The sequence below is a fragment of the Schistocerca gregaria genome, chromosome 2, assembly GCF_023897955.1.
Source record: "Schistocerca gregaria isolate iqSchGreg1 chromosome 2, iqSchGreg1.2, whole genome shotgun sequence".
NCBI lineage: Eukaryota > Metazoa > Arthropoda > Insecta > Orthoptera > Acrididae > Schistocerca > Schistocerca gregaria.
The window spans coordinates 260,014,399-260,038,498 of record NC_064921.1 but is presented as its reverse complement, the minus strand read 5'-3'; the positions used below and the strand labels follow the sequence as shown (position 1 = coordinate 260,038,498).

General features: G+C 41.0%; 2 protein-coding genes across 6 annotated transcripts in view; one reads left to right on the top strand and one right to left on the bottom strand.

Annotated features, from left to right (window-relative positions):
* The window catches only part of LOC126336827 (RING finger protein 17), a 467,240-nt gene that overhangs the window by 178,756 nt on the left and 264,384 nt on the right, over positions 1–24,100 (bottom strand). The gene's annotated exons all lie outside the window — the stretch shown is intronic.
* LOC126336834 (uncharacterized) overlaps positions 1,142–24,100 on the top strand; it is a 73,760-nt gene continuing 50,801 nt past the window's right edge. The window contains exon 1 of the mRNA XM_050000909.1: positions 1,142–1,315. Within this exon, the coding sequence (XP_049856866.1) occupies positions 1,252–1,315 (64 nt within the window). The 5' untranslated portion in view covers positions 1,142–1,251. The remainder of the gene's footprint in view (positions 1,316–24,100) is intronic.

The following is a 24,100-nucleotide window of genomic DNA, read 5'->3' as shown; positions in this document are numbered from 1 at the left end:
ACTTGACGAAAGGTCTGTTCCTAAAGAGTGGAAAGTAGCACTGGTCACACCAATATTCAAGAAAGGAAATAGGAGTAACCCATTGAATTAGAGACCCATATCATTGACCTGAATTTCCAGTAGGATTTTGGAGCATATACTGTACTCTAACATTATGAATCAGAAAATATCGTTCCTGTGCAACACAGCTAGCTCTTTATTGTGTCCCGGCGACCGTAATTGAAGGTACGCATTTTGCATAACAATGCTCCAGGATATGGCAGAGGACACTTTTTCCAAACGACTCATCTTTTTGGGCGAATAGACGTTTCATCTGTCGGGTAAAGTAAACTGCCATAATGTAAGAATCTGAGGATCACAAAATACTTGCATCGTCATCGAATATTAAAGACTCTCCGAAACTGAATGTGTTTTCTGCCTTTCTGTTCATAAAGTTCAAGGAGTTCTCTTTTTTGCAGAGAAAATGTCATACCTGGACATACTGCAGAACTGGTTGTTTCCTCAACTTCACGAAGATTCCAATCATTTCATCTTCATACAAGTCGGCGCCTCGCCTCTATTTCGCCTTGGGGCGCAACGTTATCTGAACAACAACATTCCACAACGTTGGAGGTGGACAACCAGATCTTTTTATTTATTTTTTTTTTTGGCCTTCCAGGTCACCAGACCTCACACCTTGCTTTCATTTCTGTGGGATACATAAAAGACAGTCACTTAAGGCAGATACTCTCCAAGGTCTAAGAATCCGAGTTGTTGAAGCTTTCGATTCCATAAACAGAGACCTGTTGATTCGTGTACAAAATGTAATGGACAATCGTTCCTATGTTTCTCGCGCAATGCATGATGTACATGTTGAGTGTATGGTATAGTGTCTGAGTGAACTTTGAAACTATCCAGTGACATGCGCAATGTGTTTCTATCTTTCACAGTGTGTCTGTAATAAGCAATCACCCTTTACGCATGCTGGCCTTCTTAGTATTATGAAGAAAACACAGTCGACACAAAAATTGTAATTGATTTCAGACATAAGTCTGGATTGTCCCAGGCCATCTCAGTTAGCTGCTTGTAGCGCAGAACAGCCCGAAGCTTCTATGCTACAAAATAGGCACTAGCAGTTGCGGGGTATTCGGAGAACGCACAGCAGACGCAAACGGTGCATAGTGGCGAAGAGACTGGAGTGGGGTGAAGTGACCCACTCTCGCCCGTGCAGCCGCCGTCTCTCAGTCAGTTGCAGGCGTCTCACCGCGCAACATGGACGCCACTCAGATCTACACAGCTCTCTTGCTGCTCCTGGCGCACATCATTTGCTCGCAAGGTAAGCTGTAAACAAACTGGAGAGGGCTAACAAATGCAAACGCTTCTGACCGTCGACAATCGCCGAGCTTGTCAAGAGCAATCGCTCCCTCCCCCAAAAAGGTACTGCGTCATGTGATCCGACGGATAAATGCATGTTGCTGTGAAGTGTTCTCCTGCATGGGCGCGCACAAATGACGAGACTACAATCCACTTGCTTGCCATCGCTAAACACACAGTTTCAACAACAAAATTAACGACGAATAATGGACGTCCACACCAACCAAGAACTGCATAGTTGCGATACTACCTTTAAAAGAAAAGGTTGGCCTTCCGAATCTCTGTATCTTATTCGGAAAGGTTACTCATGATAGCTGTCAACGTCTAAACATGTACTCCGAAAGCCATCATACGGAGTATGGCCGAGGGTACCTTGTACTACTACTACTACTACTACTACTACAACTACGTGTTAAGAGCCCTAATTTTTCTTGTGTTATTTTCGCGGTCCTTATGCAAAATGTACTTTCGCAGCAACAGAATACTTCAACAGTCAGCTGCGAAGCCGGCTCTCTAAATTTTCTCAATAGTATTTCACGAAAAGAACGTCGTCCACCTTCAGAGATTCGTATTTGAGTTCACAAAGCATCTCCGTAATGCTCGCGTGTTGATCGAAACCTGGCGTAGCAAATATAGCAGTCCGTCTCTGAATTGTTTCGACGTCCTCCTTTAAACAGACCTGGCGGAACACCAAACACTCAAGCAGTACTCAATAATGTCAAGCTACATACATCTGTTTGTAATAAGGCTGGTTTCTGAAACACTGTACACAATTTGATAACTGAACAATCATTACTGGTCTAATTATTTTGTTTACTGATATTTGAATTATTTTACGTTTTACATTTTTATTTTATTTTATCGTTTCACATACGTGTATGCTCTTAACTGAAAATAATAAGGAACTCCTTATTATGATACAACAACATTAGAATAATGATAATCTGTAAACAAATGCTTAAAACACAACGGTTCTTGCACTCATAAAATTAATGAAATTTCTTCGCATAATATACACGACGGAAACACAACATAAAACAAAATGCAGCAGCACTTCAAATTGTTAGGGGTGATTATCTAAATATTCTGATTTCTATCAGGCATATTTCAGTAAGTTGGTAAGCCATGGCGAAAATTATTGATTACGTACAAGTGATACATGACATCAAAATCATTCAACAGAATTAGATCTGAAAATCTTCTCACAAGGTTCTTCAGACGCCGACAACAGTTTCCTCAAACACCTACAGCCGTATACTTACCACGTCTGTACATGTGCCGTCGAGTCCTTTGGGAACATCAGTTGAATAAGTTTCTTGTCCTCGGGTATGAAGGTCAAAACAGTTTTTTCACACTGACCATCTGCCTTTTCACAGTTGGTGATTTTGCACCGAAAACTCGAGAATCTCTTTTCAAAGCTCAAAATGTCCTTAGGACAGCATCGAAATCTGGTTAAACAAACGTCTGACCGGATCAAATGATATGTGAAACATACCTTCTTTCACAGTGATTGTGAAACATTTTTATTATTGGTAGATTCTTAGTGATGTCAATGTGAAAGAACCGTATAGAGCATTGTACCTGAGTACAAGGAACTTTCTCATCTGGTGACCCCAAAGGTCTCGAAGCCACAGGAACAGTCGTGAGATGTATATGGCTTTTGATGATGGAACAATTGGGTGCGAAGATTTTCAGATCTAGGTCTGTTGAATGGTTTGGATGTCGGTCTCCACTTGTGAAACAATATAATTAAGCTGCAGTCACATGTACGTAATCAATTCTTTTCGCCACTGCTTACCAATATACTGAATCATGCCTGATACAGAGCAGTACACTTTTATTTTTACAATGTGTTCTCTCTGTCGTGTACATTATGTGAAGCAATTTCGTACATTTTATGTGCATAATGTAAGAAAACGTTATATTTTGAGCGTTTATTTACATATTATTTTTAATTAACAAGGTACGTATTTGTGAAAAGATAAAATAAAAAAGGAATTAAAACGTAAAATAACAATTTAAAATATAAAACTAGTGTCACTAAAATAAAGAACTAGAGCAATAAAAGATGTTCAGATAGTTTAATTAGGTATGTTGAAAATTCTCTAACATCACATTGGGTACAGTATTTCAAACATTAGCTTTATTACACACAGATGTACGTAGCTTGAAACCTCCTTTGACTTTTTGTTGTAACAGAAGTTTTCATTTTTCAAAATTAACAGTGGTGAGATATTTTGCAGAATTTCAAATCATTACAAAATCAGATTATACAATTGTCAAGAACGCTGATTACATGTCAAATTTTATATGAGAAACAGAATTTTGTGTATTATCGTTTCGAAGATATTTCCTCCAGGCTAAATTTCATTTCGAGGTGCGTTTTACCAAATAAAAGTGAAATTGGAACCATACAAAACGATGCATACTGCATTATTTTTACTCCTCTACACACCCGCCAAGTTTCTTATGATCACTTGTTGACACTTGAGAATGTTCCCTTGTAAATCATCCTGTATCCTCCAAAAGTCACTCAATGACGACATTTCCTCGTACACTACATCGTCATAAGCAAGAAGACGCAGCTTGCTGCTGACCCTGTCTGTCATATCATTTATGTATATAGAGAACAAAAGCGGTCCTATCAAGCTTCCCTGGAGCACTTCTGGCGATACCCTCGTCTCTGACAAACCATCGCAGCCCAGGGCAACGCACTGTGTCCTATTACTCAAGAAGTCTTCGAGCCACACACATCTGGATACATATTTCGTAACAGTCTGTAGTGGGGCACTGTGTCAAATGATTTCCGGCAATCTAGAAAAATATGGACTCTACCTGTTGCCCTTCATGCATACTTCGCAGAATATTGTGTGAGAAAAAGGGCAAGCTGAGCTTCGCATGAGCGACGCTTGGGCTGATTTATGGATATAAACTTTTCTGCCTCAAGGAAATTTATAATTTTCGGAGGTAACTGCATACAAAGTTTCCCTTGACTCAGGAACTACACTCCAACAATGTTTTCCATTCTGCAGAACTGAAAACACAATAATTTCAATGTTTCACACTTCACAAGGTTTCTAGAAACACAATGGTCTACCATCAGATAAGTGCCCCCACGTCGTAAGGTCTAGCTGAAATTACAGCGCATGGGATACACATTTTAAACAGAGTCAAAGGGAAAGGGTGACATGTCAGGGACGTTTTCTTTGCCGCGACATTCAAGCCCGTACTCGCGGATTGAAGATATCTATGCTATCCGGAAATCCGATGGTGTACTAGGGAATGTAATGGCCCTAATGGGCTGGTAGCTACGTCATAATATATTAAACGATGCGATTTTTTTAAAGTAAAGACCGTAATACAGGACTGTAATCATGTAATTTCTCCGGTAAGGTTTCTTTAAGCCTAAGATTTAGACGTCCAGCCCTATAATGTGAGCATGAACACAGGTAATTGTGTGGGATGTCAATGGATGCCGATGTAACTAATTACTCTTAGATGATCTTCAAGCAAGCTTTGAGCGTTACACTAAATGAACGACGAGTGCGATGCTAGGTGACAATTTGGTTGTCGTCAGTGACCTTGAAGGACACTACTGATTAAGATATATTAACAACAGCGAACACTGGATTGATATAAATCGCAATTTCATAAAAACGACAGAGGTTTGTGAAGTATTAGGGGAAGAGCACTAAGTGATACGGTTTTAAGGTTCATTTATGAATGTTACAAAAGCATTAAGTAACCCAGCCAGTTAAGTAAACTACAAAATAAAGAAGAAAAAAAATTCTGAGAATTTCGGTAGACCTGTCGAATGAAAGTAACAAGACGAGACGAAAGCTAGGTTCATAGCTGGCACATTCAAGACCAACGTATATTACAGATTGTAAGACGCACTTTCTTCTTCGAAAAATTGCCTCCAAAATTCAAGTGCGTCTTATACTCGAAATAGTAGCTAGTTTCGCAATGAAACAAAATAAAAGGAATTCATATGATGTGGGCTAGAAATAGAAAGTAATAGCATATACAGGAGAGCATGGAAACAGAGCAGCTAAGCATCATTTTGACCCCCACCAACAGAAAAAAAATCGCCTTTGGCTGGTTAGTAAAGAAGAAATGAAAAAACGAGGAAGACTAAATGTGCAAATAGAGGACTAAATGCAGAATGAAGAAAACTAGACGATGACACGTTGAAATGGATTCAAGGACGAAACTGGTATGAAATTACGGATTAATAAAGTGTGGGAGAGAAGGAAAGGTACTTCACCGAAGACGAGTTCTCTTTTGGGGCTAGATCAGTTTACTAATCGTTTGAAACATTCTGTAAAAGAGAAACTGAGAAAAGGAAATACAGAGCTTCCTGTTACTCCGGCAGGATATATTTCATAGCTGCAACATATTGATGTCTCGATAAATAAACCATTTAAAGTGTATATGAGAGAGGAATGGAACAAATGACTGATAGATGAAACCCAACATGAATTCATGCCGAAGGGAGCTTTAAAACGACCTACAATCAAAACAAGTGTGTCAGTGAATAAAACAGTCGTGTCTAGAGTGAGAGAAAACATTATTGTCAAGTCTTTCAAGAAGTGAAGCATAAGTAACGCTCTCGATGACAGTGGGGATCATCTTGTACATGAAGAGGACAACGATGACGGTGACGAAGAAGAAGATGCAGATGACGATTTTCAGGTATTTTTAAGGTCAGCTTCGTTTAATAAACTGAGAATTTTTTTAGTTTGGCTTTGCAATCTAATGATAAAAACGGTAATAATGTTGTTTTTTAAAGAAACTGCTTAAAATTAAGGCGCGTCCTATAGTCCGTAGCGTCTTACATTCCGTAAAATACTGTACCCCAGTCCGGTTGTTCCCCTGCCTGGCTAAATATTTACCTCATCGAAAGCTTCTGTCAAGTCGTGTGGGACAATGAATCATTCACTATACTGTGCTGCTGCAATTCAGCTCAGACTTAATCGCTCCAGAATATACAGTGTGCAGACTGCGGAGAAAGGAAAAGAAGGCACCTGCCCCTTTTATCGGGCAACGAGAGCGCGGGGAGGAAACACGAAGTATGCGAACTGGCATCGTGGATCGTGAAATGCCGGGGACGACCCGTACGGAGCGAAGCGTCGGCCCCGCTGTTGCTCACCCAGCACATTCTGTAACTCTTCCAACGAAATTTTTTTTACTGCTTGTAAAGTGCTAAGTGAAAATATTTTGAAATAAACAAGGAAACGCTCATGTTGGACGCAGTGGACGATATGGGGCAACATCCAGGACATCTCCAACTACATCTACATGAATGCAATGCAAATTATATTTAAGTGCCTGGCAGGGGGTTTATCGAACCACCTTCACAATTCTCTATTATCCCAATCTCATATAGTGCGCGGAAAAAACGAACACCTATATCTTTCCGTGCGAGCTCTGATTTCCCTTATTTTATTATGGTGATCGTTTCTCTCTAAGTAGGCCGGCATCAACAAAATATTTTCGCATTCGGAGCAGAAAGTTGGTGTCTGAAATTTCGTGAGAAGATTCCCCGGCAACGAAAAACTCCTTTGTTTTAATGATGTCCACCCCAAATCCATTACCATTTAATTGACACTCTCCCCCCTATTTCGCGACAATACAAAACGTGCTGCCCTTCTTTAAACTTTTTCGATGTACTCTTTGTCAGTCCTCTCTGGTAAGGATCCCACACCGCGTGTCAGTATTTTAAAAAGGGACGGACAACCGTAATGTCGGCAGTCTATTTAGTAGAACTGTTACATTTTCTCCTGCCAATGGTTAGCCTTCCCCACAACATTTACTATGTGTACTTTCCAATTTAAGTTGTTGGAAATTGTAATTCCTAGGTATTTAGCTGAATTTACGGCCTTTACATTTGACTGATTTATCGTTTAACCGAAGTTTAACGAATTCGTTTTAGCACTCGTGTGGACGACCTCAAACTTTTCGCTATTTAGGGTCAACTGCCAATTTTTGTACCATACAGATATCTTTTCTAAATCGTTTTGCAATTTGTTTTGGTCATTTGTTGCCTTAACGAGTCGATAAACGATAAACTACAGCGTTATCTGCAAACAACGTAAGAACGCTGCTCAGATTGTCTCCCAAATCGTTTATGTAGTTAAGGAACAGAAGAGGGCCTATAACACTTCCTTGTGGAACGCCAAAAATAACTTCTGTTTCACTCGATGGCTTTCCGTTCATTATTAAGAACTGTGATCTCTCTGACAGAAAATCAGGAATAGAGTCACATAACTGAGCCAATATTCCATATTCACACAATTTCACTACATCTGCTCGTGTGGTACAGTGTCAAAGGCCTTCCAGAAATCCAAAAATACGGATAAATTTGAAATCGCTTGTCAATAGCACACAACACTTCGTGCGAGTAGAGGTTATTGTGTTTCGTAAGAACGATGTTTTCTAAATCCGTATTGACTGTGTGTTAATAAACCGTTTTCTTCGAGGTAATTCATAAAGTTCGAAAGCAATGTATGTTCCAATATTCTGATGCATATCGACGTTAACGATATGGGCCTGTAATTTAGTGGATTACTCCTATTATCTTTCTTGAATAATGGTGTGAAATGTATAACTTCCCAGTCTTTGGGTACGGGTTTTTTATCGAGCGAACGGTTGTATATGATTGTTAGTATGGAGCTGTTGTCTCAACATACTCTGAAAGGAACCTAACTGGTATACAGTCTTGCCTGGAAGGCTTGCTTTTGTTAAGTGATCTACGTTGCTTCGCTACTCCATGGATATCTACTTCACGGTACTCTTGTTGGCAGCTGTTCTTGATTCGAATTCTGGAATATTTGCTTCGTCTTGTTTAGTGAAGGAATTTCGGAAGGCTGTGTTTAGTAACTGCTTTGGCAGCACTGTCTTCCATAGTATTTCCATTGCTATCGCGCAAAGAAGGCATTGATTGTGCATTTCCGCTAGCATATTTTACATACGACCAGAATCTCTTTGTATTTTCTGCTAGGTTTCAAGACAAAGTTTCGTTGTCGAAACTATTATAAGCATCTCGCATTTAAGTCCGCGTTAAATTTCAAGTTTCTGTAAAAGATCCCCAATCTTGGGAGATTTTGCGGTCATTTATATTTGGCATGTTTCATTTCCTGCAACAATGTTCTCACTCGTTTTGTGTACCAAACAGGATCAGCTCCGTCGTTTATTAATTCATCTGGCATAAATCTGTCAACTGCTGTCGGTACTATTTCTTTGAATTCAAACCACATTTAGTCTAAACCTACACTGTTAATTTTGAAGGAGTGGAGATTGTCTCTCAAGAAGGCGTCAAGTGAATTTTTATCTGCTCTTTTGAACAGATATATTTTTCGTTTATTTTTGCAAGGTTTGGGGGTTACAATATCCAGTTTCGCTACGACAACCTTTTGTTCACTAATCTCCATATCCGTTTTGATGCTCATTATCAGGTCAAGATTATTTGTTGCTAAAAGGTCAAGTGTGTTTTCACAACCGTTTACTAATCGCGTGGGTTCATGAACTAACTGCTCGAAATAATTTTCAGATAACACGTATAGTACAACGACATAAAATTCCGACTTGGTACTTACGTATACAACGGGTCACACGAAGTTATCAATGATGTGGTTTCGTAAATGAAAGAAGCAAAACCACACCGGATATCAGGAGTAGGAGGAGGAGGTCATAATTAAAAGTTTGAGATCGCTTGAAGAATGATTCCTGGATGCTCTTACCAGAGCTGTTTGATAAACGCGTCGGGAACGATGGTCTCAACAACAATACCAAGTCGGTCTTTTACATTATGAACACCTAGTTGCTTTTTTTTAGCCTGTGTAAGATAACTGATAAATGGTATTTTAATTTCACGACTTTCGCTTGCCTATAAAACATCTCGAATGCTGAGCCCACTAAGGAGGGAGAGAGGGAGAGGGAGAGAGTTGTGAAGTGGAGAAAGGCGGGTGCGGAGCAGCTGGAGAGGTATGGTATAGCGGCGCGCCTGTGGCTGTATGTAGTAAACAAATGTTGCTGAAAATGTCTGATGCGGCGTAATTGCAATAGCCCTGTCAGTTATTCGCGTTCACGGATTAACAACAGTACACCTCCCAATCCCGGTCCTTTTGCATAATTTTCGGTCCGTTGTAATCAAAAGCTAGTTTTTCACGAATCTCAATGTTTAGGATGTTATATCTCCTGAACTCTGTAGTTTTACAATGATGTTATTTTGCAGATACATCCCGTGATTGTGTGTGTGTGTGTGTGTGTGAATGAATACTGGTTCCAGATGTGTTGCGAAATCATATCGTCATGCCAGATGCTAAAGTTTTGCTGTATGAACAGTGAAAATGTAGAAAACCATTAAGTTCTTTTCTTTCATCATTTTGTGGGAGGTGCCAATGAGCAAAAGTTTCGCAAAGATTTGACATTATATTTAAAATTTACTGGGAGTCGCAAAGAATTCTCATTCTCAAATATTGGAGAATATACTTCCGTAATTTGCGCGCTGTGAGTTACGTTGCCTCAATGCCACAACACACAAACAAACAAACAAACAAACAAACAAACACACACACACACACACACACACACACACACACACACACAGTTTCTAACTTTAATCTCCAATACCTGCCTTACTTTGTTTAACGTTTACATAAAATTATACCTTTTAAGGAGCAGATTATGACAGAACTTTAAACTCTATCGACAATTATGTGAATTAGTGAAAATCAAATCTTTCCCGTTAGATAGGCAATCTGCAACTGGTATAATGGACCATGAACCAGGTTAGCAGTTCGGTTGGTGCACAAGTTCGCAACGTTTAAACACAACAGATATACATAACAGAGACTTTAGTCATCAATAATACCTCCTCCTTAACCTGCCAACGCTGTAGGAACTTTTCGATTCCGCGATTGTAGAAACCATGTGATTTTGAGGCGAAGAACTCGACGAGCCACGTTCTGAGCGCAGTTTCATTTTTTCGCAAAAGGTAGTTCCTTGAAGGTTGTTCGGTGGCAAATGGCAAAGGTGAAAATGGGGGGGGGGGGGGCAAGATCAGGTGCATAAGGTCGGTGCAGAATGGCTTCCAACCCATCTCCTGTACAGTGTTTTCTGTCAGTCTCGTAGAATGCGGGTGGGCGTTATCGTGGAGCAGGACCACTTCATGCAGTCTTCGTGGTAGTCGCTCTTGGTTCAAATGGCTCTGAGCACTATGGGACTCAACTGCTGTGGTCATTAGTCCCCTAGAACTTAGAACCACTTAAACCTAACTAACCAAAGGACATCACACACATCCATGCCCGAGGCAGGATTCGAACCTGCGACCAGTCGCACGGTTCCGGACTGCGCGCCTAGAACCGCGAGACCACCGTGGTCGGCTGGTAGTCGCTCTTGGTCAGCGTCTGGAAGACGTCTCAGTTGCTGACAAATGTCAGCTGTGATGGTTACATCTCGAGGAAGCAGTTCGTACTAGACCACACCTTCAGTGTTTCACTAGATGCATACCGTTATCTTTTGTGGGTGCGGGGGCGCAGGTTTTCTTACGGGGCGGGGAGTTGCTGCTTTGTTTAGGCTCAACCATTCCTTTCCTTTCCTTGTTAGCATAAAGACACGATTTCTGGTCACCAGGAACTATACAGGATAGGAATGATTTGTATTGTCCGCGAGGCAGTTGATGACGAACAAGTAGAGACGCACACATTGTCACACGCAGATTTTTGTGGTTTTGGCCTAGAACATGTGATATTCCTGCACCCGTATTTCTGAATCTTCCTGACTGCATGCAAATGTCGCAAGATGGTGGAATGATCACAGTTCATCACATTTATCAGTGTTCGAATACACTGACGCGAATCATTGTGCATTACCTCGTTTAAACGATCTTCATCAAACCCCGAAGGTCTTCCTGAACGTGGAGAGTCACTAATGTCACAACGATTTTTTTTTTTTATCTGTCCGGTGGCATTATGCCCACACAAGGAGCGAATGTTTCAGGCTGCATCCGATGCTGCCTCCCCCCTACTGAAATCCAACAGAAGAACACGAGGTCTGTTCAAAAATTTCCGGAACATTCGCAATTTCGCGCCAGTGCTGAGTAACTGCCGTAAGTTTCATTGTTGCATGTCCGTTAGTTATTGTTCAATGCTGTTTTGAGGATGCTGTTTTGTCATACAGTTTGCTAATTTCGGGGTGGCAGGGTTGGAAGAGCAACTTGCATTAACTTTTGCATGAAACTCAAGCAAACCTTTACAGAGACACACCAAAGGGTTCAGGAAGCCTAGGGTGATGAGTGCTTAAGCCGTACTCGGTGCTACGAATGGTTCACACGGTTTAAAAATGGCCGGACAGAAGTTACAGATGACCCTCGTACAGGACGGTCTTCGACGTCTACCGACGACGCTCGTGTCAGGAACGTCAAAGAAATTGCGCGTGACAATCGAAAACTGACTGTCCGAGAGACTGCAGAAGAATGTAACATTTCAGTTGGATCATGGCTTGAAATCCTGACATTGCATCTTGGAGTGCATCGTGTTGCCGCCAAATTCGTCCCACAGCTCGAGTCAAGACCAAGGAGATCTTCGCCTCGCTATCTCTGAAGAGCTTTTGAATCGCGAAATTGAGAACGAGATGTTACTTAAGAGAATCATAACTAGTGATGAGACGTAGGACAACGGTTATGAAGCTGAGACGAAGGTTCAATCTTCACAATGATGAGGGAAAGGCTCTCCAAGTACAAAAAAAAGCAAATGTCAAAGCCATGCTAATACTTTTTTTAACTTTGAAGGATTAGTTCATCTTGAATTCGTACTACAGGGACAAACTGTTAATCGATGGTGCTATAGGGACGTGTTGCGACGTCTGAGAGAAAACGTGGGAAGGAAACGGCCGGATTGTGGCTCTTGCATTACGATGACTTTCATTCCTATTGGTGCTTGGTATTGCACAAAAAACGAAATCACTGGTCTGCTTCATCCTCCGTACTCTCCAGACATGGCCCCTGCGAACATTTTCTTATTTTCTAAGTTGAAAATGCCGTTGAAAGCAAGGAGATTTGCAATGGCAGACAAGATAAAAGAAAATTCGCAGACGGCGCTTCGCGCGATCCAGCAAGAGATGTACCAATACTCGTTCAGGAGGTGGAAACGGCGTCGGGAGCGTTGAATTAATTGTGGATGAGAGTATTTCAAAGGACATCATGAGCAATAAGTAAAAGGTAAGCGCAGAAAAAATTTGTGGACAAAGTGTCGGGATTTTTTGAACAGACCCAGAATGTCGGAAATGTTCCGATATCTCCACTTGGTACTCCGTTTTTAGTGTCGACAACTCCACTCATCATCTCCAATTGACAAAATGTAAACTCAAATAACACCAGGGAGCTAAAAATAAAAAAAAATGTTAGTTGATAAATAAACCCACAGCAACCGGAATACCAACACGCAAAACAACAATTCTACGAACTCGTGCACCAACCTAATATATAGAAATGATGAGCCTGCTTTCAGGGGTGCTGAACGAAATGCTACTATTATTAGAGACCGTGCACGTAAAACTTTATCTGTAATGTCGTTTAAGGTTCGATAAACTGGTCAATTCAAAATGACTGTAGCGATTAAATATGGCTACAAATATTTAATGCATAGCGAAATACGCAGAAGATGTGGAGGAAAGGGCAAAACTTAGTCTCTGAGGAAGTTGATATAAACACTCAGGTTTGTGATCTCAGCAATATGAAAGAATGGATCCAACTCATGCTACGAACAATACCCTCCCAAAATATCACAGAACTACCTTCGGGCTGAGCTACACCCACCCCATACTGCACGATAAACGGGTCATTAGCCCGTCGCGCCTCGTTGGACTATCTGTGCATTCGACGTCTTGAATCATTTGGAAAAAAAAAGTGTCAAATGACGATTCGTCTCATTGCACATGCCTTCAGCCAGCTCTACTGGCCATTTTCTGTGGGTGTATGAGCCACTGAAGAATTGCAACTTGATATGTCGCTATGAGAAATGGCCCTTTGCCAAGTACCCGATGCAAAATATCCAGTGCAAGCAGTTCTCCTCAAAATATTTGCACGAAACTGATTGAGATGGACTTGCTTTCACTCACAGCGTCAATTTCTATTATCTTTGTCAAGGCGCGACTCTAGTCTTTGTCAGTTTGGACCTTTTTACAACCATTGTGTAGGGCTTGTTGCATGGTCGCGGTTAGAACACCAGTCCTTATAGATATGTGGCAACTTCATAGAAACATCCAAACACGATAACTCCTTTCTGCCATTCTCACGTCGCCGCGTAGACCTATCTTCTTGCACAGATTGCATCCAACCGACTGGCTCACACACACCAATGCACTCTCTACCTTACGTCAGCAGTGAAGTGTCAAGTGACATTCTGGTATCTGTTCTACCGTACCTATAGCGCTCAAAACGATTAGTGTTCTTTCACTGGAGTGGCTAATATTTTGTCCTGCGAGCTTACTCGTTTGTTTGGTGATTCATAAACGCGATCCTAGAATATTTTTGAGTTTTATTCTGTAAGAAACTGTGCTTCGTTTCCTACACCTCTCCTCCCCCTGCAACTAATGTGAGCTGCGTTCAGATCGAAACCTATTACCGTATTTTATGGGCTGTAATACACTACAGACTGTAAGACAAGTTTGCAAAGCCAGACTAAAATCAAATTATTTGTTTATAAAACCAAACCAAACTTTATAATCCCTGAAAATCCTCTTCTGAATTTTCTTCTTCTTCAGTATTACACACTTGTTTGATTGTAGATTGTTTTAAAGCACTCTTCGGTGTGGACTGATGATGCATTTCATCCATCGGCCATTTGTTCCATTCCTCACTCATATACAATTTAAATCGTTTATTTATCGAGACATCTATATGTTGCAACTGTGAAGTATGTCTAGCCGCAATAACAGCAAGCTCTGTATTTCCCTATCTCAGTTTCTCTTTCACAGAATTTTTCAAATGATTCCTATGCTGATCTAGCACAAGAAGAGAACTCTTCTTCAATAAAGCACCTTTCCTTCTCTCCCACAGTCTATTAATCCACAATTTTATACCAGCCTCGTCCCTCCAACCCTGGCCGTGTAAGTTAATACCACCAGCTGGCGATATTTGAGAAGGTTTTCAGGGGGGTTGTTCTGCACTTGAAAATAATCACTGAATTAAGTTTAGTACTGTCAGCAAAATATGAAACAACAGTTTAGCAGTGCAGTGCATTTTTTCATGACAATTTGTTTTTATATTTACGGTTTTTGTATCTTTCAAGGCAACAGTTTTGTTACTTCCCACATCAAATGTCAGAGGAATTTCGTCCACATTCGTCATCTGCTTTAGTGTCATAGTGCTTTTCCTCCAATGTTGAATAATAAAGCAATGGAAAGATAATATTTTCTCTTCATGCTTTTCCGAGATGTTTTGGTTTTGGTTCGCATGCTATGTCCACGATGCTTCACAAACCTGTAGCACCAACCAACTCCACCCTTAATGTAAGTTCTAGTGTATGTGAATCATTTCTGTATCAATTCCAATGCCATTTTGATGTTGTCCTTGAATCCATTTCAATACATTTGGCCATTTGCATTCAGTCCTCTACTTGCACATTTAGTATTCCTCTTTTTTTTTTTTTTTTTTTTTAAGTTCTTGTCTACTAGCCCACCAAACGCGAATAGTTTCTGTTTTCTGTTGGTGGAGGGCCGAAATGATACTTAGCTGCTTTGTTTCCACGTTGTTCTGCATATGTTATTACTTTCAATTTCTAGCCCGCACCATATGACTACTTTTCATTTTCTTTCATTACGAAAGTAGCTACTAACAAAACTATATACTGTCACCGGTAACATAAATCACTTTCAATTCAAGTTCACTGGCACCGTAGTTTGGAATTACACACATAGGCTACAGAATGTTCTGGGTTTGTGATGGTGCGGCGGGAGGGAGGCAATGTTAACAATTCATGTTCGTTGCAATGCTGCTGCCAGTCGAATCCAACTTTGCCAGATATAGGAAACCGCGGCATCCAATATATGGCCATTTTTAGACTGGCGGGAATTTTAAATTAGGCACTGGGCATTTTTATATTGATTTCGAGTATAAGATGCACCTGAATTTTGCAGGCAATTTTTCGAACATAAAGGTGTGTCTTATAGTACGAAAATACGGTATGGACTTCTTAACACAATACATTAAATTAGAAGGAACAGTACACGACGGTGCAAAACATTTATAGAAAAGTGTAATGTGGAAAATTTTTCACATTTAGCAATATACGAATAACAAATTGAAAAGTTACACGTTCCACTCTTATTTCAAGTAATTATGGGAATTAGCACAAAATAATAGAAGATGCTTGCTACATATTGTGCCATAGCTTTAAACAGGGGGCAACTCTCTATTGATCTAGGTTGTTCTTTGATCAAAATGAGGCGTATCAACGTGTGTCGTTTCATCGGAGAAGAAATTCATCATGCGTTAGAGGGTAGTGCCTTACCAGAGGCACATATGACAGCAGTTCGTTTTGCCTCAGCAGCTGAAAGGAGCCAGCAGGCTTCTTAGTTTGCAGTTTGATACATTTCACTTCCAGCCACGCATCCTATTACAGGTTAAACAACAGCTAGGCCACCACATTAAAGGAGATGGCACTTTGTGCAACAGTATGCACCAGACGGACTTACTTTCTCATCTAATGCGCCAATTTGTTGTCGCTACTTCGTGCGAACTTGACTATCGTCTTCACTGTTGACGATGTGACTGCATTAATAAATTTTTCCGATCGCCGTCGCACGAGAAGTGTTGGTGCTCGTAGCTGCAACTTACGGGATCTTTCATTCCGCGGCTATGTCGAGGAGAGCGGAACCAGAGTAAGCTAATTAGAAAGGGAGCGGGGCCAGCGGTGCCTTGACAAGCCGCTTACTTGCTTTTCCTCGCAACACACAGCGAGATAGAAAGGCCTTGAAGTGCACTCCGCGAACGTGCTGCTGCTTCAGAAAAGGCAGAAACCTATGTTTGTCCTGTTTCAGTCAGTTGTCATCTAAAGCAATTATGAAATCTACGTAAAAGGACACACACGCGGCAGAACGTCGACGTTACAACTACTTCCGAAACGTTCCATATGGCTATCCGAGAAAAATACTACGCAGCTAACAGTCGTCAATAATCGTTATCCTCCTTTCATTTACATCAATCACTTAAGATGTCATTCGTTAAATCAATGGCAGATTCGCTGTACAAAAGTGTAATTAAATGCTTGAAACATTATCATTAGTTGAACTGCAACCATGGATTGTGCGATTATAGTTGCTATTAAAATTACCCCCACGACTACTAAGCTTGTCTGGCTGTTGTCTTATCGGCAAATGATTGTGCAATATACGACCATCTCAATCACATATATGATTCATATCTTTACTTCCTAATAAAAGGATTGGAGCAGCTCTCTATCCGCGAAACAGCTCTCTCTTTGTCTTTCAGAACTACCGCTACCTACCTTACATTCGTTACTCGGCATAATTTATTCCCAATACAGTACGTACGATATTATCGAGCCAGTTGGCACACTGAACCCTCTTTTGGGTGGGAGCAGGCTTCAGTCATCCAGTTACCATGAAATGGGTCTACGCTTTTTACGCACACAGTATCTTAGAACCATGAAGTACCTACATTGCTCTGCACGGTAGATGGTTGGTCTGAACTGACAATTCTTTTCATTTCCTTTTCTGGATGCACATCAATGTTATAAAACAATACGGCTGTTCAACAAACGCAAATCTCTGCTACACAGTTTACAGCTTCTGCGAGTAATGCATTCACTTCTCGTACGTCATTTTACAATTACCATGCAAAGGCTGGAAAGCTACTTTTGTTGCCTGATACAGAGATCATTTATCTGTCCCTTAAAATCTCACGTCAATAATTCCCGCACCCTTGTTTAGCGCACAGTCTGAATTATGCTGGTAGACGATGACAATGCTCCCACAAGCTCGGTATTTAAGCAAAGTTCCGAACAACGACATTAGCCTACAGTTAACTCTTACGACGTTCACAGCCTGTACCAAAACTCCTGTGATTTGCGTTGAGGCGCTGTGCAAAACAAACATTATTCCGCGCTCAATACTCCCGTTTCGGCAGAGCTAGCGGCGAATACCCCATCGCTTATGGCCAAGGTCTCCGGTACTGAATAATGCAAGAGGGCTTTAAGTGCGACCTTATTAATAGATGTCTAGGGCACAGATAAACGCGATGCATAAAACTGCCGAGTCCCTCCTCAGCCTTTGACGGACGAGACGAAATTTCGGGGTACTGCATTATGCCAGAAAATCCGAACTACAAACCCATTCCAAATCCATTGTCGAATCTCTGTAAGGCACAAAAAAAAGTAATTACGGATGAACTACTGGAAGGAATTCAATAAAAAATTGCACTACGTCTAAAATTATAAAATTTAATATGGCATTTAGTACAATTCTAGACCTTTTTAAGTATCCTCATGTAACAAAAAACTTGTACATATTTATAACTGCAATGAATAAATGTCCCCATTAATACCGAGATCCCCACGAAAACATCTCAAATTGAACTTTCATGTAGTACGAGAACGGCAAATGAAAAGCAAGAAAAGTTCTATAACAATGAGAAAGGACTGGACGAGAGGTAACAGAGATGCGCATGGACTATGTATCTTTGTCGACTAGGGTCTGCTGTGTCCTTTCTGAGAGTATCACCAGTTGAGGTTAACACAAAATGAAAATGCAGTAAATTGATTTTTCCTTGGCACTGCAGCAGGTGTACAACAAGTCTAGGTTGATCCATAAGATATGCCACAAAACAATGCAGCAATATAAAAACCTTGTCACATACAATTCGCGTGTAATAGTGCAGATAACATCCACGCACGTTGGTTTGTGGTGATCCAATATACTACGAGGGGTGAATGAAAAGTAATGCCCCTCCACCTTCGTTAACTGTGTTTGGATGGGAACATTTTAATAAATCAAACGCAGAAATAATCCTTAGAATGTGACCTTTAATTACCAATATTCACTTTTCCACATAATCACCAGCTAATTGGATACATTTCTGCCAACAATGAAGTTTTCTGAAGCAGTCACAGAAGAAGTCGACACACCGTTTCCGTAAACACAGTCTCACAGTTCTCCCAACGTCTTAATCAGAAGCATAATGATGTCCCCGCAGATCATCTTTATTATCGGAAACAGATGGAAGTTAGGTGGTGCTAAATCTGGACTGTATGAAGGATGCCTGAAGTTCTGCTGTGGTAGCACGTGAAGTGTGTGGTTTGCATGGTTAAGCTGCAGGAAAACATTTCCCTTTTCCTTTCGGATCCTTGTTAGCCTTCGTTTCAGAGTTCGCAGCGTTATGACGTAACGCTCTGCATTTATTCTTGTTCTACGATCAAGGAAATAACATGGTTAATACCATCTGCGTCCCAGAATACTGTGGCCATGATTTTTCCAAGGGCTGAGTACTGAATTTCTTCTTCAGGGCCGAGTCTTTGTGTCGATATTCCATAGACTGACGTTTCGTCTCCGGGTTGCAATGGTGTACCCACGTTTTGTCTCCTGTCACAATTGAATGGAGAAAGGCGTCACCTCCATTCTCGTAACGCGAGAGGAGTTCCTGGCAAATTTCAAGTCTGTGCGCTTTCATTTCATGATTCGGCATCTGAGGTACGCATAATGCACAAATCTTCAGGTGCCCAAGCAAAGCAATAATGTAACTCACGCGTTCTTGTGAAATGCCGATTGTGTTTACAATTTCTCTCTGAGTGATACGACGATCGTCCTGAATCAATCTGTTAACATTTTGCTTATGAAACTCGGTGGTTGCTGTCACAGGACGTCCAACTCTTTGGTCGTCACGCAGGTCAGATGTTCCCGCCTCAATATCTTTAAACGTACTCGCCCTACGCCGCACAGTACTCACATCAACACAATTACCATAAACTGCTTTCATACTGAGATGAATCTCTTTTGGGGTGACACCTTCAGCTGTCAAGAATTCAATGATTGCACGTTGCTTAAATCGCATTGACCGACCTTCTGCCCTCGGTTCCATACTTTACACTGTAACAACACAACCTTTCAATGCTAAGGCTTCCCGCCTACTGGAGCTGTAGAGAAGAGGCTATGGAACAAGCCAGTACCTGCTGCATACCAATGCTGCCAACTGTTGAAGAGTTACGAAGATGGAGGCATTACTTTTCAGTCAATCCTCGTGTATTGTCCATGATACGCTATAGTTCAATAAAGGGTGAGAGATGTATGCTATTTCAATTGCTACTAGAATTGAAAGACCGAAATGTTGATGATTCTGAGGACTTTTGTGCCAATTTCCAGTCGAAGTCAATCGGTTCCACAGAAAAATTCTTGCTGATGAAATCAAGGAACGTAACAATCAACTTGCAACCATCGAAGCAAGTAACGAATGACCTCATATATCCTCACTACAAACAAATGTAAGTCGCACCTAATTACCCGTAATAATTTTGTGCACCTTCTTTTGGGATGAATGTGGGATAATTCTGGTACAGCTTCACAATACCGTGGGAGAAATTAACGGTGATGTACTCAGTAACCACCGTCGCCTTTCACGCGTGAGTATGGGACGGATTTTTAAATTCTGGTGTTATTCTGATGCATGAGATTGCTTCTAGTCCTTAAATTCACGTTGCAACCAAGCAGAATGTAAAATGTGAGTATCTATTTGCCAGACCTTGACAGCAATAACTTACAAGCTTTCAAACCGTTGAAAGTGGCGCTGGGATGGAACATTCACGATCTGATGAATAATGAGGAAGGTGGTTACAATTGCAACAGAAAGAATTTTTGGCTATAGGTATCCTCGCATATCCAATGCGCTGAAAGACGATCATCACCTGCTACAGAGAATTCTGTGGAGAATTTTATGAAATATATTACTTTTGCAAGCATAAATTGTCGGAAATATATGACTAAGGATTTATATTGGTATCTGTCTGGAATATCAACGAAAACAGATCCAGTTGGCCTAACTTAATGCAGCTCGCTAACGCACTTTCATGCGGTGGTTCCCCTATTTGGATGTTGCCAGTGGGAATCCTGGTTTGTTGTTGTTGTGGTCTTCAGTCCTGAGACTGGTTTGATGCAGCTCTCCATGCTACTCTATCCTGTGCAAGCTTCTTCATCTCCCAGTACCTACTGCAACCTACATCCTTCTGAATCTGCTTGGTGTATTCATCTCTTGGTCTCCCTCTACGATTTTTACCCTCCACGCTGCCCTCCAATACTAAATTGGTGATCCCTTGATGCCTCAGAACATGTCCTACCAACCGATCCCTTCTTCTGGTCAAGTTGTGCCACAAACTTCTCTTCTCCCCAATCCTGGTAGTGGTGAACAAAATTTTAGTCAATAGTATTTGGGAGGCAAAGGAAAGAGATGTGGAAGCGTACATTACATAATCTTCAACCTATACACCAACATTTTCAATTAAATCCAAAACATTATGTAATCTTCAAAATATACACTAACATTTTCAATTAAATCCAAAACATCTCACGGTATCCACAGAAGTGACATTTTCATTGGTAATCAATCTGCAGAAAGGCAACATTAAGCCAAGCGGGCTACTTGGTACTATTGAAGGCGAGAAAATTTTGTAACCGGATTTTAATCTTTCTCTTTCCTTCTTTCTCGAACATAATTACAGTATACAATATAACATAGTTACTTGTTTCAGAGATGCCCGCTGATACGATCTTCAGGACTTTTAAGTCATCCAATTAAAAAACAGCTCAAAATCTGTGCATCTCGCAATAACTGGTTTTCAAGCCTCAGGCTGTGAAGGTTAAAGTAATTTCGGTAGGTTACATAAAAAACAATAATTCTAACACAATGCTAATGTATGTTATGGGAGAGGATATCTTTATTGAGAGAGAGCTCTCAATAAAAATATTACACTCCCGTAAGTAAGCTTACACTACACACGTCCCATAAGACGCGTGTTTGTCGCCCGTTAAATACCCAAAGTTAGTATACAATAGACTACTGTTAAATGAGACAGTCCTCCACTGAGGCGTACACGCCTAAATGCAGCTGCACGCGGGCAGACAGGAAACGCCCGTTTGCCTGCACGCAGTCGGCGTCTTGCATTCTGCCTACAGCCGAGAGCAGAGGAGAAAGTATCCAGCAGTTATGAAATGTTTCCGCCTGTCCTACAAACGTGTCTCGCTGTCTACGACGACCGAGACGCGTCAACATTCAAGTCCGCAACTGGAGGAAGGGCACAGCAACCCTTATGAAGTACCACTGCGGATACGGCGTTCTCTGCCATAAAATCTGAGTCAGGTTCGTAGTTGCGCTCCCCGCACGACTTCGCTTTTTAGACACCAGACAAAGCTAGTGTGTTACTTCAATTTTCGTGGACGTGAGTAAACCGGGCGATACAAAGCTAACGTTTCCTTTTCAAAATTATTGTTTGTTCTGTTCTTCACAGTTAAGTTCCACAGTTGCGATGACTAAAATGAAAGCTGATCGCAACTTCCTTCTCCACTGTTTGAGCAGGTCTAATAATATTCCGAACGACGTGGAACTGTTGCAGTTCTAAGGAAGATGATCGTCACCAGTATCCAATCTAATCTACACCTCTACATCGTCACAATCATACAAGAACACCGTCAAAATATAAGCATTTTTTGGGAGTAAGATTTGGTTTGTAGGACATCCGCAACTGAGAGGCTTGGTAATTAATTTACAGCTCAGCTGTACTAATTATTCATTCAAACCACGACCGGTGTGATTTTAAAACCCAATCTTTAGGGGTATGAAACTGTAACATATAATGGAGAGGAGGTTCAAATGGCTCTGAGCACTATGGGACTTAACATCTGAGGTCATCAGTCCCCTAGAACTTAGAACTACTTAAACCTAACTAACCTAAGGACATCACACACATCCATGCCCGAGACTGGATTCGAACCTGCGACCGTAGCGGTCGCGCGGTACCAGACTGTAGCGTCTAGAACCGCTCGGCCACTCCGGCCGGCAGGAGAGGAGGAAAGAAATATAATGCGACATATCTGTAAAAACCCAGAGAGCTGCCTTGTTTCGGTAGTCTGCTCTTTTGGTTTTTACAGATATATTCCATTACATTTCTTCTATCCTCTCCTTTGTATGTCACGTTTCATACACTTGAAGATGGAATTTTAAAATCCCGGAATTAGTCGGGTTTGAATAAATAATTAGTACAACTGAAGAGTGCCTCTCTAAGTTATCTTTTGGGACTCCCAAAGGTAGTCTTTCCCGCCCACGTTACATCGATTCACACATTTACCAGTAAGAGTGTTACAATGAAAATATGCCAACACACGAACATAGCTCTGTAAATAGTCGTGGAATCATCCTGGTGGTAGTTCTGGAAAATTTTAAACGCGCTATCTGCTGGCAATCATAACAATTAGGCGCGGCAACAATTCTTGTTTACGTCCACGTTTCCCGAATCCGCACTACGACGAAAACCGTAAATACTGTAACCCCCCCCCCCCCCTTAATATCACGGTGAAGACGTAGATCATTTTTTTTCCTCTTCTTAGTTAATTTAGGAAAAAATTAGATAATCACCAAATCAAATTACTGGATGATGCGACGAGTGAGGCGAGTAGCTCCATTAACAAACTCTTGATTTATAACGTAAGATGCCATGCTAAGTATGAATGTTCACAGTTTTGAAATAATAAATGCGTCTGCACATATTTCAGTGTTGTCTTTCAAATGCACGCAGCTGTTACGGCTGCTCTGTACACATCTTATTAAATTTTTCAGTACACTATTGTTTTAACTGTTTGTTCCTCTTTGTTTCCATGCAGATAACCAGATTTTCACACAATTCCGCAATCACGCACAGCAGCGAGCTGGCTAGCGATTCGTAAAAATGCCAACACCGCTGAAGAAGACACGTTCACCTTGACATTAAGCCGTGCCGGCAGTTCTCAAGCTTTTTAGAAAAAGTAATAGCTATATTTTGGTATACCGGCTGCAACTTTATTTATTTGTACAAACGTTCATTTGTAAGGTAAGTACAACTAAAGAAGGAGCTATCAAAAGTTATGCTTGCCTGTAGAAACTGCAGAGGTCCCAGCTACACTTACAACTCAAGTCACGGGCTCGGAGATACTTCGCGGCACGGATCAATGTTTATGGGATTCGATTCGGAACTTTCCCCACGAATTCACAAGCTACACATACCAAAAAACAGTGAATTGCCGTTTCATCTTCAGAACTTTTACTGTCGCATGAGAATCGATTTTTAATGTTGATTTCCGACAATTGCTGCAAAGTACTTCCAAACTGTGTGTGGTGGAATGTCTTACAGCGATATGCGGATCTAAAAATCCTTGACCACATAGCACAACCAGGAACATTAGACACTTTTTACTTGAAGATGTGCGACGAATGTATCCGTTGTAGCTTCGGGCTACGAAGAAAAGCCGTTAAACACTCATGGGAAGAGAAAGTTACAACGTCTATCAACTTTCTCGCAGCGTACACAGGACAAATACGGGCAGTTTCACATCACATACAAGCTATCTTCGGAATGGTAGAGGAAAGCATTTCTTGCGCCGTGTAGTTAATAGAGTTCCTTAGAACGAATTAAATTAATGTCAATTGAAGTTCCAACAATGAACATCATCTGCAAAATAAATAATTTTTGACGATAAAGCACACGCAATG